Source organism: Symphalangus syndactylus, chromosome 6 (genome assembly GCF_028878055.3).
Source record: "Symphalangus syndactylus isolate Jambi chromosome 6, NHGRI_mSymSyn1-v2.1_pri, whole genome shotgun sequence".
Classification (NCBI taxonomy): domain Eukaryota; kingdom Metazoa; phylum Chordata; class Mammalia; order Primates; family Hylobatidae; genus Symphalangus; species Symphalangus syndactylus.
In genome coordinates this window covers 146,896,728-146,912,792 of record NC_072428.2, presented here as the reverse complement: position 1 = coordinate 146,912,792, position 16,065 = coordinate 146,896,728, and the positions used below count along the sequence as shown (strand labels likewise).

The following is a 16,065-nucleotide window of genomic DNA, read 5'->3' as shown; positions in this document are numbered from 1 at the left end:
TTAGATGTTATATTAGAAAGCTATTCTTTTGAGAGAAACTAAATCAACAGGAAAACACTTGGAAGCCTTTACAGACACGGACAAATGTAAAGAATGAGAAAGGCGTGATCACAGGCCTCAGAACAGCGTGGATACTTCCAGCGAATATATAAATTAGCAAACTGATATGAAAGAAAACCCCTCAACAAACCAGCTTAGGAAATAAAGTTTTCTGAGAGGCTCCGAATGTTCCCAACACAAAGCAGTAACTGTTTGAGGTGGCTCTGCCATTAACCCCGATCTGATCATCACCCACTGCACACATGCACCCCGATCTGATCACCCACTGCACACATGCACCCCACAAATACGTACGATTACTATCAATAATTTTAAAACATTTTTAATGATTAAAAAATACCAGTAACGAGGAAATGTGCCAGAAACAAATGACTTCACAGGCAGCTGAACCTGGTATTGGGGTAGGCAGGGCATGGACAGCTCCCAACTCACCCTCAAGGTCACAGGGCCGGGAGCCTCACCCTCTCTACACAATCTAAAACCCAAAGTAAAATCAAGGTACAAGAGAACCCAATAGTGCCATGCAGAGGAATTTTTGGACATAAACACAGTAACTAATCTTTCTCAGAAACATAATGACACAGTAAAATACTAAAATCAGCCTGCTGGAAAACAAGACAAAAATACTTACATCAATAAGAAAAGTAAGGGTGAAAATAAGAAAATTTATAGAGTTTTCCAATCGTAAAAAATATGATATTCCAATTCTTTTTTAAATCAGAACAGGCGAGGTGTGGTGGCTCACACCTGTAACCCCAGCACTTTGGGAGGCCGAGGAGGGCAGGATCACTTGAGGTCAGGAGTTTGAGACCAGCCTGACCAAAACAGTGAAACTCCGTCTCTACTAAAAATACAAAAAAATTAGCCGGGGGTGGTGGCAGGCACCTGTAATCCCAGCTACTCAGGAGGCTGAGGCAGGAGAATCGCTTGAACCCAGGGGGCAGGGGTTGCACTGAGCCGAGATCACACCACTGCACTCCATCCAGCCTGGGCGACACAGCAAGGCACCGTCTCAAAAAAATAAAAATAATAAAATAAAATCAGAATACCAAGACTAAAGTGATGAGATAAAAAGCAATGTAAGGCGTACTGACTTCCTGGTTTTCCATAACAAGTTAGAACAGAAAACACACACAGACAGCATTCCCAGCTCCATGTACTGATACAGTGAGGAAATGTGCACACCTATGTATTAAGACAGCACTTTACAGCTGTCTGTAAAACAGGATGTTAAAAAAACATTAGTCTGCCACATGGCTCTCAGGCGTCAAAGGCTCTCCCCAATCTACACGGGGTGTTCCTCGCGCTGACTGCACCTTTCATTTGAAAGCACGACAAAGACTGGCCTAGAAACGAGCTGGAAATGAGCTGCGCTTCCGGATGCACTGCCATCCATACAGGGTGCAAGAAACCAGACAGGACGAGAGTCCAGCAGAAACACGGTGGACAATACGGGCAAGAAGTCTGGGACAAACCTGGCTGTTTTCCACACAACAACCTTTCCAAGAAAATAAAAGTAAACACACACAGGATTACAAAATAAAAATATGGGGCAGCTCTGTAATAGGCACACGCGCGCACACACACATCTGTGTAAATAATTAAGACTACCACACAGTAAGTCACGTGAACAAAAGAAAAACCAAAAAAAAAAAGAAAAAAAAATCCACTTTCAACACAGCAGGCTAAGGACTAATCAACCAGTATCTAAAGGGCTCCTATAAAATCAAGAGAGTAAGTCCACAGAAAAAGAGGCACACGCAGGTGACACAAGATGCTTGCCCTGGATAGCCAAGATGCAAATTTTAGAAATTGTTCACAGACAGTACTAGCAAGTGTGAGGACACAGACCCCAATCCATTGTTGATAGGAGAAGACTCCTTCTAAGAAATCATTTATGACTATCAATTTTTTTTTTTTTTTTTTTTTTTTTTTTGAGACAGGGTCTCCTTGTTGCCCAGGTTGGAGTGCAGTGGCGCAATCACGGCTCACTGAAGCCTCACATCCCTGGCTCAACTTATCCTCTCACCTCAGCCTCCCGAGTATCTGGGACTACAAGCGCACGCCACCAAGCCCAGCTAATTTTCATATTTTTTGTAGAGACGTGGTTTGACCATGTTGCCCAGGCAGGTCTTGAACTCCTGGGCTCAAAGCAATCAAGCCCACCTCAGCCTCCCAGAGCACTGGGATTACAGACATGAGCCACTGGGCCTGGTACTTACCAATTTTCAATGCACACATTTCTCAAGCCAATTACTCGACTTCTAGGTACCTAATTTAACTAACTGCTCCTACAAATACGTAAGACTCTACCCAAATACCTTAAATATTATGTGGAAAAGGACACCAATATTTTGCCAGGCTCCACGGGAAACGTGGGCTGAGACCCAGTGGGTGCTAACTGCCACCAGCCATCAGCCATGGATGGGGACAACTGTGCCCAGCCACTCACTAGATAGACCTCTCATGCTGGGCACAGACCCCAACTGGGGGAAACTTGTCTTTCCTGCTTGGCAGGGACTGGCAGGGAATGCTCAGCCCCCAGCAGCCACCGCGGGAGACCGTGTCCAGTGCCAATTCATCTGTGCAGGGACCGTTGACCTATGGACATTGAAAGATACAGCTGAAAAGACTGGTGGAAAATAGCACTTTCTCGTTCAAGTTCTGCATTTGACTTTCTCAGAGGCCTGGCATTAGGTAAAGCACCCCCGGAAGTTTTGGGTAAGAGGTTATTTGGCTTAGAGCTGACGAGCAGCAAAGTTCTCAATTTGGCGGAAATGCGTGTAAGAAACGTGTCTCACGCAGGCTGCAAACTCCACAGTTCCCTGATGACCACACCCCGAGCTTCTGCTCCAACTGCTGTTCCTACCAGCAATGTCCTGACATTTAATGTAAAATGCTCTGGGCTGGGAGTGGGGGCTCATGCCTGTGATCCCAGCACTCTGGGAGGCCAAAGTGAGTGAAGCGCTCGAGCCCAAGAGTTCAAGACCAGCCTGGGCAACATGGCAAAACGCTGTCTCTACTAAAAATACAAAAAGTTAGCCAGGCGTTGTGTCGCACACCTGTAGTCCCAACTGCTTAGGGGCTGAGGTGGGAGGAATGCTTGAGCCCAGGAGTTGAAGGCTACAGAGAGCTGTGACTGCACCACTGTACTCCAGCCTGGGTTAGAGAGACAGACCTGGTCCAAAAGTTAAGTAAAATATAAACTAATATAAAGGAATGAATGAATGAAAATGCTCCAGGCCTCAGGAGCCACATCTCCCCCACACGCCATTACCAATTAGACCCTGTCCTCAGGCAACGCACTTCTTGCCAACTCAGGGCAGCTGTGGGAAGGCAGAGGAAAAGGTCACCTCTCAGAGCTCGCAGCACGGCACTGACCACACGGGAAGCAAACCACATCCCCTGGGTGAGACGGGCAGGAAGGAGGCTCCGCCCCACATTTCTGCAGCAATGTTTCAGCACCAAAGCCTCCTTCAGAACATCTCCAGTCTCTATGGTTCTGGAAGTTCTGCAAGTGATTTCCCACCAGTGCCTGAATGGCAGTTGGTTCAGTAACCAGCTAGGGGGAAGAGGAAGGACAAGGAGGGGGAATGGGATGACAGTGCTGCCCTGTTTAAGAAAGAAACCAACCTAACTGGGTGGAAAAGGACACGATGTTAACAACTGCAGTGTGGCATCAACACTACACAGACATTTGCTAGTCAGGGCTCCCGGGAGTGGAGAATCTTTGTAAGCCAAGACACAGGTCCTTCGGATCCACACGGCAAGCCTCCAACAGCAGGCTGGGCCGCAGGTTGCACAGCAGGAGGGGTGCGGGGAGTGAGTCCCTGCTCTACACTCCACGCAGCTGCGGTCCAGGGCTTCTCTGAATCAAGGGCTGTGGGATGGCAACCACCGTATGGGTTTCCACAACAAGCACTCACGGGATGCTTCCAGGGCACACCTGCCAGGGGACAGCAGCAGCAAGACAGACAAGAATTACTACCTTCACAGGACCTGCATTCCTGTGGGGGTTGCACTCCAGGGCAGGAATCTTCTCCCAATCAGGGTACAGGGAAAAGGGCAAAGCGCAGTCAGGGGTCTCCCCTGAGTCTGCAACTTGCCCAGGCCACAAAGCTCAGAGTCGAGTACTTAGTGAACAGTTAGGTAAGACCGACTGATACCCTGCACAAAAGGCAGCAAATACTGACCCAAGCACAGAAGCCAGGACAGGCCTTCTGACGCCCAATCATAAACTCTGCTGTCTGGAAATCAGTGACGTCTAGATTTCTAACACAGGAATAGCTGCTGTGACATTCCCTCTTTTCACCTTTTTAAACAGGAAGACAAAATAACGTAGCCAAATGACAGACTTCGGTCTACCCCATTTCAACCGTTGGTCACACTTTAGTACCAAGGCCTACATCTAGTTCCCCCCACGTCCCTAGAACAGCTAGGAATACCATATCCAAAGGCTTTGAAACCAAGACCCCAAAGGGTAAGATCTCAGGCCTTCACTTTTAAACATACAAACAGCAGTGTGTTATGTAATTCAGCCCCCTCTAGACCCCACAAAATCAAGTATACAAATCAACTAAACATAATTTTGTGCTTGAAAACCTCCAGAAATAACATCTGCCTCCATTCTGTCACTGAACATGCTAATGGCTAAATTTCAACACCGCTGCCAATCAATAACAGAAATAATATGCCAATTATTACTGCTGAATCCTCTGCAAATAAAAATGTTTCTAATTCACTCTATGGTGCTTAAAACAAGATCAGTATTCCCTGGAGAGAAATGATAGCTAGAAGGTAATCAAGACAGGATAAGCAGACATTTTAAAGCTCTAATTAATAAACATAAATTAAAATTGATTGGAAAGACAATCACCCCACAATGTTCCTCAAGCGTTACCACATTGTAAGGAACGTTTACTTCAGCACACTAGGTGCACAGGTAAGTTTAGCAAATGGTGACACTAACTCTAACCACTTCTAAAATCTACTCATTGAAGGACTTCCAAGAGGAAGAACGACGAGTCGCCCATGATGCCACTATTGATTGACATCTTTCAGATTATTTAAAACCCCAAGCTTCCAAAATCAAGCCTGGAATCTTTGGAGTCTAAAAAGCTTAAATTTTATAAAGGATAGAAATACAAGGAATAATCCATCACTCAAATCAAACCAACAGGGGGTGGGGAACTACAAGGAAAAGGAAAACAGGAGATGACAAAAATGCAGATTATTGAGCCCTCCAGACAAAAGGATGCCAAACAGGGATTTAAAAACTACACTTTGGGTACAACACACACTGCTTGGGTGACAGCAGCACTAACATCTCAGAATTCACCACTATATAATGCATCAACATCACCAAAAACCACTTACCCCCCTCCCACCAAAAGCTATTGAAGTATTTTTAAAAATTAAAGACTTTAAAAATAAAACTGCCGAGCGCAGTGGCTCACGCCTGTAATCCCAGCACTTTGGGAGGCCGAGGCGGGCGGGTCACAAGGTCAGGAGATCAAGACCAGCCTGGCTAACACGGTGAAACCCCATCTCTACTAAAAATACAAAAAAATTAGCCAGGCGTGGTGGCGGGCGCCTGTAGTCCCAGCTACTTGGGAGGCTGAGACAGGAGAATGGTGTGAACCCAGGAGGCGGAGCTTATAGTGAGCCACGATCATGCCACTGCACTCCATCCTGGGCAACAGAGCAAGACTCCGTCTCAAAAAACTAAAAGTAAAAATAAAAATAAAACTTAAAAAAGAATCTCAAACAGGGAAGTTGAGCACAAACCAAACACAGCAGACGGCACATCCCAGAACGGATGAGACCATGTGGGGCTGTGCACAACCAGATACATGCCGTTAAGGAGCGTTCAGCTTCCTATTTTCAAAGGCGCTCAACACTACAGAAAGTACAGAGACTGTTGAATTTACCAGAAACTGTCATTTAAATCAAATGCTATTATTCTTCCAAGTCATCACTTACTTGAGTGATGGTATCAATGCTCAAAGCCATTCCCTAACTTTTCAAAGCTGCTCTCATGCACGCTTGGACTGAATTCTCTAGGAATAAACTTAATGGGGTTTAAAAATCAAAGGTGTAAGATTTGACAGCAACAAATAGGTTTTCTATTCTATTAGTAACTTAATAAAATTACACTTCTATCAATAGAAGAACAGAATAAAGGTAATTTTCTCAGCCAGGCGCAGTGGCTCACGCCTGTAATCCCAGCACTTTGGGAGGCCAAGGTGGATGAATCACTTGCAGTCAAGAGTTCCAGACCAGCCCTGACAACATGGTGAAATCCCATCTCTACTAAAAATACAAAAATTAGCTGAGTGTGGTGGCGGGTGCCTGTAATCCCAGCTACTCAGGAGGCTGAGGCAGGAGAACTGCTTGAACCTGGGAGGCAGAGGTTACAGTGAGCCAAGATCCACCACTGCACTCCAGCCTGGATGACAGAGCAAGACTCTGTCTCAAAATTAAAAACAAAGCAAAACAAACAAAAAAACCACAGTAATTTTCCCAAGTACAAATGAATGCTCCCTCCCCCTCAAAAAAAATTTTTCACCAGAAAGATTCCTTAGGAGTCAAACATATTTTACCTGTAACACCATGTTGAGTAAACTGTTCACAGCTAGAGTTGCATGAAACACTCCACAAAGTCTAGAATAACCAAATATGTTCTAAAATTGTGTAGTACCAACGCTATAGCAAAATGCTTCCTAGTTTACTTCAACAATTAAAGGTCAAGACTTTTCATTTTCCTGGTCTTTCTGGACATCCCTGGATGTCTCAAGGCTGCTACACTGACTCATCCCACCCACTAATGAAAAATACAAAACGCCGAAGTCCAAGCATCTACTTGAATTTCTCATTTAGTAACAAAGCAGCCACCAGTCCTGATGGCATAAACAAAAGCGCACTCTATCATCGCACAATGCTAGTTGTGAGGTAGGATTTCCAACACTAGAGGGCGCTGTCCCGCTTTCCCGCACGTGCCGTGGCTGCATACCTACCTTATCCAGAGACAGGAAGTGCCGCGTGCTGGGTTCTGACACAACAGACAAGCACATCACTCGTTGTTCTTCTTGTACTTCAACTGTCCCCAAATACTCAACTGTTGCTATGCTTTTTTGAGCTCCTATGAAATTCCTTAAAATATTTTTTACTTATTTTCAGTAACAGCACGTCAGGTTCCTTAAGGGCTCTGGCATATCCCAAGCAATCTCTATGCCCTCCTGCAAAGCCAGCACAGATGGAACACGCTGTTTGTCGGGGAACCGCCTGTCCTTCTAGCGGTTTTCACGCTGTTTAGTTCCAAAACAAAACAGTTTTAAATCCAGTCAAAGTCTAGTTCAATCAATATTCACTACAGCTAGGATTCTAGTTACCAATGGTAATCATGAAAGATATTACAAACTGAGAAACAAAAGACCTTTATTTTTTCTCACTCCTAAATAATTCCATGACTGTCCCATGCATACTGTCCAGAAGTGATTTTTTTTTTTTTTTTTGAGATGAAGTCTTGCTCTGTCTCCCAGGCTGGAGTGCAATGGCACGATCTCGGCTCACTGCAACGTCCACCTCCCAGGTTCAAGCAATTCTCCTGCCTCAGCCTCCCAAGTAGCTGAGATTACAGGCGCCTGCCACCACACGCAGCTAATTTTTCTATTTTTAGTAGAGACAGGGGTTTCACTATCTTGGTCAGGCTGGTCTCGAACTCCTGACCTCAGGTGATCCACCCCCCTCAGCCTCCCAAAGTGCTGGGATTACAGGCGTGAGCTACCGCACCCGGATCCATAAGTGATCTTACATCAAACTAGAACATACTTTAAGAGTGAAAAATTATACAATGGTTTCTTCTCTCTCCTGTAGAAATGTTATCATAATTAAATGCTTGATCAATTGCTAAATCGCAACTTACAATATGAAAATCTTCATACACTTCAAATATACTGAAGAAAATGTCTACATGTAACTGAGGTGTGGCGTCCACCTGAATGAACAGCACGAAACGCTATTAAAGTGACACTAGAAGCCCAGGCACAAATCATACACAGACACAAAAAAGCTCCAGATCCCACTCAGGAAGAATGCACCAACACATTCGCATTTATTTTCTTTTTTTTTTTTTTTTTTTAAGCAAATGACAAAGACCCAGTTTACCAGCTTTACTGTTTTAAACCTAAGCTTAACATTACATATTTAAACAATTGTCAAAACTTACTAAGTTGCCAGCATTCATGCACAACTAGAAAACATCCTTAATTTATATTAAACCAGAAATGTATTACCATTAATGCATTAATATCTTTCACTACTAAATACTGAAAAAAATTGAAATTATTTCTGTAGAAGAATCGTCCTGGCAATGTTAACTTCACAGCAGGCCGACACTACGTGGCTCACATTTCAGACACAATGAAAAGCAGGTCCATGCTGGTGTTAGTGTACAATCTTGTCCTACACTAAAGAGTCAAGACTCACCTTAGAGTACGTTTAATAAAAAAGCAAAGTGCATACAGAGATTTACAACAATTTTAAAGACAAAAAAAAATGGTCCTATTATGTGGTCCCAACAATCAACTCAAAAGTCTATGACAAATAGAGGCTCCGATGAGCTGTTTATAAATACTTTAGGTACAATTATACTGAAAGTCGAGTTCGTTTGAAATCTTCAAAAAAATGTTCCTGTTAATCCTCAAATGGTGCTTGTTATAGTTTAACATTTCTGTTAAGCGCGTGCGTTGAACTACTTGTTATCCAAGCGCAGCAGCTGCTCCTTACCATTTATTGTTAAGGACTTTAACTGGCCGTCTTCTTCAACTTCTACTCTTTCTTGACCGTTCTCGACAATTCTGTAGGAAAAAAATTCATTTAAAAACCTTTCTGGTAAAGAAAATGCATGTGTGAGGCTAAGTTGTTTAAGGACATTACTGAAATACACCATGAATATAAGTAATTTTCAGGCTGTAAAAACATGGCTGAAGCCAACCTGTGAACAATACATCTTCCTTTCCTAAAATAGAACCTGACAAAATAAATTATGTCTCAAATACTGTACAGGTGGATGCTAAATACATGCAGAGGCTATAAAACAGTAAAGGCTTTATTTACTGTTAATGATTTTCCATTTTACCATTTTAACAATGCTGCGGAAACTTATTACACTATATTACATTAAAGATTCCCTCTAATAATTCAACAGTTAAGTAAAATTTAAGAGAAAAAGCTTTAATTAATGAATTTGGAGAGCAAAAGGTTTTCATGGCGCCAGATTTAGCATACAACAACCTCTATCTACTTCACACTCTGGGAGACGTGCAACATGGCACCAGTGAAACATTATGCCTGCTTACTAAAAATATAAAATGCAGAATACCACAGTACCTCTTTGTAGTGATTTTTCTGCCATTAACCATTTTAGTTGAAGTTGATATCGATTTGAAGTTGCCCATGCCACTACCACCAAATGACGTGGAAGAGAATGAAGTGAGGCCCCCATGACCTAGTGACCCAAATGAAGTAAATCCTACAGGAAAACAAAAGAAAAATGCTTAGAGAAATATGTCAACTAGTAATGCAAAGACAAGTCTGAAAGTTCAGTAGCAGACTATTTAATGTTAAGGCATAGAACCGATGAGTAATAAACCACACAACTAGCAAGGCCTCAGCCGAAGTGCTGGGGTGCCCAGGGGGAAAGACTGTGTCTTGAATCCCTCGGTGGCGACTTTAAGGGAATGTGAGAGTGCAGCCTCTCCCCCTCTCCTCATGCAGAGCTTCGCGGGACCCGAGCAGCTTTTCTGACATGCCAAAGACAGCCCCTGCTTGTGGGTGGTCTGCTTGGCACCATCAAGCACATGTGTTGTGTTAATGTGAACATTCTGGAACCAGGACCGGTAGTAAGCTCCAACCAGCACAGCAGCCTCAGTATCAAAGCTCTGTTTGCTTTGGCGTGGCTTGTAAACTCCATGGACTGTGATGAACACCCTTACCCCACAGGAACAGTGACCTCACCACCACAGAACAGCAAACCTAACCGGCTTCCCTTCTCTTTGCCACAGGACCACAGGGGATAAGAATCTAAATTATTAAAAAACTAAAATAATTGTAGAAAGAATACTCCAAGTATTCATCTGAAAAACCATGGTTCATGAACACCATTCTCAACTATACACTATGGACACTATCACAGCGTGGACACTAAAAAACTTCACAAGTTACACTAAAGCAAACCTATTTTTTGATACTAAAGCTGGTCTACTGGTTAGAGATTCTGTCCTGCTTCCAAAATCCTCACATTAACACAACTGACGCATACCTCTGAACATGATTCAATCATCTAAGCCCAGATACTGTCTAGGGCTGGTGGTGTCCTGAAGAAATACGTGAGCCAGGTATGTTAAGTTTACCTTTTCTAATGATTTCACTAGAAAGCAGAAACTAGTGAAATTAATTTTAGTATTTTATTTAATATAGTATATCCAAAATATTTCAATTGGAAATACAAAAAATCAAAATCATTTGTGATATTTTACACTGCTTTCCACGTTCCATCTTTGAAACCCAATGACTATTTCACACTCCCACTGATCTCCATTAGGAGCAGCCAGGCCTCCAGGGCTCAGGAGCTACACGTGGCGGTGGCTACTGCACTGGTCTAGATTAAGCCTCGCTAAGTATTTATTCTTGTGATACTTTGTAAGGCATCTCAGAAGTGGAGAAGGCTTACACCTCCACCACACACACACACACACACACACACACACACACACAGGAGCCACTGATTACTTTTAAAAAGGACTATTTACGTGGCATTTTTAACTAGCTTTCTTAACCTGTGGTCAGCATATTCCATGGTATCAAATGAGAGGATCTGCTGAGGGAAAGCACATCAAAACTGAGGTCCAATCGAGCAGAATTCACTACATACCTAGCTGGCATGAGCACAATGTTAAAAGAAAATAAAATTCTGACCATGATGAAGAAGGAATCCTATATAACAAGCTCTCCCAATTCTTAACGTGGAGGCTTAAAAATAAAAATGAGAGAATCAAAACAGCTCCAGGCCAGGAGTGGTGGCTCATGCCTGTAATCCCAGCACTCTGGGAGGCCAAGGCGGGTGGATCCACCTGAGGTCAGTTCAAGACCAGCCTGGCCAACATGGCAAAAACCCTGTCTCCATTAAAAATACAAAAAATACAAAAAAAAAAAGTCTCCATTAAAAATAAAAAATTAGCTGGGCCTGCTGGTGCACACCTGTAATCCCAGCTACTCAGGAGGCTGTGGCACAAGAATCACTTGAACCCAGGAGGCGGGAGGCTACAGTGAGCCGAGACCATGCCACTACACTAAGAATGGCACTCACTAAAAATGAGACTCTTTTTAAATTTAAAAAAGGAAAAAAAGTTCCTCTGTGAAGAGAAACTGGATGAGCTTCAGAGAAAAGTGGGATTCTAATTCTTCAGGCTAAACACACAGGCACATCATGATATATGCATATTCACGTTACTCCAGTCTACAAGCTGTGTTTCCATCGGTGAACTATGAAGAGCTACGTGCGCGAGGCTGACACTTCACTAGTGAGTGAGCCTGGCCTGGGCTAGTGGTAAGGCCCAGCCTTCGATTCCATCCAGTGGGACACTCCTAGGATGCTATTTGTGCACTTTTGTTTTAACTACAAAGGAGGTTAGACAGCATGAAGGTTGGTGAGATTTTCCAAGTGCACTACTTTCCACCTACTGACACAGAACATATGTTGCCCCTTTTCAACAAAGAAGTTCATTACATTCTGGCCTTGATTATTATATTAAGAGGAGAAGATTTCCAAGTACAACATTATTAGGAAGATTAGGAGAAAATGTAGGTTATTAAGCGCAGACCTGTATACCAAAAAAAGCTGGCAAATCTACAATGCTATTCTACGAAAGGTATACACATATTTTAAAGTACTCTAACTAAAAGAGTATTATGCTTTTATAAGTACTAACTGCTGTTAAGATAACAGAGATTAAACCTAGGGATTTAATACCTGTATCAAAAGAAGAAAATCCACTTCCAAAAGACGGAAATCCACTGAACGCGGAGAAAAACGACCCCGTCCCTCGGCTTCTGCTTCCTCTGGGACCCCTTCGATTCCCAAAGAAGTCCTCAAAAGGGTCTTCTAAAATCAAACATAAACACACACTATGAAGTCTTTTTTTCAAGTTTTTTTCCTCATGTGATAGCTACAGTAAGAGAAAATAGATGTTTGTAACATATTCAGGGACAAAAAACTTAAGAGGTTGTAACAAAAGAGCTTATCTACAGGGTAACTGAAACACTACCTCACCAACAGTTTTACTAACTAGTTTAATTCAACTAAAACTACAATACATTATATCAAATAAATTACCAGGCTTAATTAAAAAACAGCACATATACACATTTTTTATGGAGCACCAATATGCACTTCAAACTCAGCTCTTTTCACATCACTGATTTGAGGTCCTGTTAGACGCTGTTCCTGCTGCGACCACTGGAAAAGTAAGAAAACCTTCACACGGCGGCTGTTGTATTCCTTGGAGTCTGAGTTGCCTTCTCCAAAGCAATTCAGAAACAGAAAAATGGATTACCCTAACATGCACACACACAAACACACACACAGAAGGAACGGTGTGGCCATGTAAGCTAAGTGTAAATACCTGATGAACTTCGGCAAAGGAAATTCCTTTTATTCTAAGTTAGATGTCTCAAAAAACTTTTAAGGATTAGCTGAAATCAAATCTGAACAAATGTTAACAAGCAGACGTAAGATTACGCTTGAACGTGTCTCAACAGAACATCACCGAGGTGAGGAAGCATCACGCTGCCAAGTGGAAACACAAAGTGCTCCTGGAAATCAAGATCATAACTGACTGTTTTGTTTTCCTCCGTTGCTATTAACAATCGACGGGTACTTACTAAAAATTCATAAAGTATACAAACCTTTTTAATTTACCTGGGTTCTGCGTTTTTCAGAAAAATGAGAAAGCTGTGATAAAAGCAAGGAATCCTAATAGATGCATTAAGACATAAATGCACGCAAGGTAAAGACAAAGGCAAGCCAGGACCAACTACGGAATTAGTACGGCCTACTTGCAGGGCAGAGCGACCAAAGCAGGCAGTGGATACATTTGAGTCACAAATGTTAACAATAAATACCGCAGCACACAAGGATACAACAGCAAGCACTGAAATCAAGCAGAAATCGAGATTCATGAAGCAACTGAGGTTATGAACAACAGTGTCTTGATCCAGCTACTCTGGAGGCTGAGTGGGAGGATTCCTTGAGCTCAGGAGTTTGAATCCAGGCTGGACAACATAGCAAGACTTTGTTTCTACTAAAAAAAATTCAGTGACTAGAGAAAAGCAGCACCTGAGGTTGACTCTGACCACACTCTGAAAGGACCGATGTACAGGTGGGCAGCCAAAACCCTGAGACGCTGGGTACCCCCAGGACCCGCAAATAGTAAATAGTGAGGAGCAAAGGCTGAGGAAGCTTCCGCAGAGCAGGGAGGGCAGAGGTCCACACCGGACTACTACAGAGCTCGTCAGAATGAAACTGGCCAGTCGGCTTTACCCAATGCCAAGCCCAAGACATTGAATCCCAAAGAAACAAACATTGGGAGAAGTGGTCACTGGTGACTTTTTAGAAAAGGTGGCCAAGAGATAGAAGAGGAAGAAGGCATGCACAGCCAGTGCCCGGACACCCCACAGGCCAACCCGCCCCTCCACCCACAAGCCAGCGTGTGAGGTGGAGACCTAGAGGAGGAGTGCCAGAACGGGGATGCCAACAAGAAGTTACTCAAACAGTTACCGACTGTGCAAGTTACTGCCCACATTCCACAGTCAACGCCCCCCGCCCATAAAAATAATCGTAAGATGGTCATAGGTACTTTGCAAACAGACCTTACCATCCCCCACTGTTCTATTCAAAGACAAGAAAGAACAAAAGCAAAGATGTTAAATCCTAACCTTTTACCTAAAACTAGGAACATTTTGTGAATTTCTCTATGACACAAAAACTTCACCCAATTCAAATAAAAATCCAAGCATTCTATTTAGAAACTTTCTACTTTGCAGCCATAGCCTGCACATCATTGTGTCAGTTTTCTATCTGACATATCTACAATATATCCTCCCAGGTAAAGAAACAAACATTACAAATACAGTTAAAACTGATTGTGGTAACTCTCTTCATCTCCCCTAGGAGGTGACCATTAAAAAGCATTTCCGGGAGGGTGCAGTGGCTCACAGCTATAATCCCAGCACTTTGGGAGGCCGAGGCGGGCAGATCACTTGAGGTCAGGAGTTTGAGACCAGCCTGGCCAACATGGTAAAACCCTGTCTCCACTAAAAATACAAAAAAGTTAGCCAGGAGTGGTGGTGGGCATCTGTAGTCTCAGCTACCCAGGAGGCTGAGGCACAAAAATTGCTTGAACCCCGGAGGTGGAGGATATAGTGAGCTGAGATCACGCCACAGCACTCCAGCCTGGGCAACAGAACATGAGTCCATCTCAAAAAAAAAAAAAAAGGCATTTCTGCATTTCCATAAATTGAGGACATTAGCATAGATCTGTATGTAGTTCCAGCTCCTTAGGAGGCCAAGGCAGGAGAGATCCCTGGAGGTCAGGGGTTCAAAACCAACCTGGGCAACATAGCAAGACCCCTTCTCTACAATAAATTTTAAAATTAGCCAGGTGTGGTGGCACAAATCTTTAGTCCCAGCTCCTTAGGAGGCTGAGGCAGGACTGCTTGAGCCCAGGAATTCAAGGCTGCAGGGAGCTATGATCACACCTGTCGACAGCCACTGCACTCCAACCTGGGTAAGAGTGTGACAGTGAGAAAGGCACTCACGTGGCCAGTCTCACTGTCCACACCTGAGTCCCTAAACCAAGTTATTCTTTTACACACTCTACGACGTTTATATCCTTCCGCAATTTCCCATTTATCAATGCTAAAACATTGGTTTAGTTACAATTTCTTTAAATCCATGGCAACTAAACCCTTAAAAGTTGTCCACAAGGCACTGAGCTTTTAGATGCATCTTGAACCCGTGTCTCAGTGATAACAGTATTAACCAAGTGATTTTAACTGGTTTGCATTCTAAGCTAAATTAAGACAATGACATTCATAATTATAATATCATCATCTACAGAAGCTACCTCAAAAGCTGGCTGAGTAGTATGTTATGAAAAGGCCAATGCTTTTCCGTTCCATTTTCTTGTATGAAAAAAATCTTTATCTTGTTTATTTCTCTACTGACATTTTGTAGCTTAAATATAATTTTTTACAATTCAGGTATTCACTGAATTTTAACTCGTATAACTTCAAATATTAAAATCACAAATTATCCTAAAAATGAAGTCTCATTTATAACAGAAACAGTGCTAAGAAACATTAAAATAATTTCAATATTTATAATTATATACAGTTAAAAGTTGCTACTTGAGATCAGACAAGTCCTTATTTCAAGTAAGAGCTACTTATCACGTGCTGGTTTCTGTCGTTTTGAAAAGCAATCTAGAAGTATGTATTAAGCTTTTAAAACCTTCAGCCCCCCAAAATAAGACCAGTATTTTTATTATAAAAAGCCCTCAACCCAGCAATTCTACATCAGGGAACTCAACTCATCCCAAACGTGGAACTAAGTTGCTGAGTGTGCATAACCATGCACAGGCAAGCAAGCGTGTGAAGTGCCGACTTGAAGTGTTCGTGGCTAGCAGAGCTGGAGAGAAAGGCAGGGAGGCCTGTGGGCGTAACAACTACACAGCGCGTGCTACAACGCTCCCGTGGGGCTCCAACTGGGGCGGAGGGGCAAGACCTCCTCCTCCTCTCACCTCATTCCCATTTTCAAATTCTTAAACCCAGCATGTATTATTACTTTTGGATTTATAAACAACTGATCATACTTTTATACTTTAGAAATAAATCTTAAGACACTTGTTAATCAAATGTGCTACCAACTTCTTTTTTACTTTACCT

The 16,065-nt window shown here is 42.8% G+C and overlaps 1 protein-coding gene across 5 annotated transcripts in view; it reads right to left on the bottom strand.

Annotated features, from left to right (window-relative positions):
* Positions 1–16,065, bottom strand: part of DNAJB6 (DnaJ heat shock protein family (Hsp40) member B6) — an 80,723-nt gene that overhangs the window by 23,852 nt on the left and 40,806 nt on the right. For 3 of the 5 annotated variants that reach the window (XM_055269706.2, XM_063641781.1, XM_055269705.2), the window contains 3 exons: positions 12,092–12,223; positions 9,451–9,592; positions 8,848–8,918 (listed from right to left, as the gene is read on the bottom strand). The exons of 1 other annotated variant lie outside the window; for it this stretch is intronic. In XM_055269706.2, coding sequence (XP_055125681.1) covers positions 8,848–8,918; positions 9,451–9,592; positions 12,092–12,223 — 345 coding nt within the window. The remainder of the gene's footprint in view (positions 1–8,847; positions 8,919–9,450; positions 9,593–12,091; positions 12,224–16,065) is intronic. One more of the 5 variants, XM_063641780.1, reaches the window with a different exon arrangement.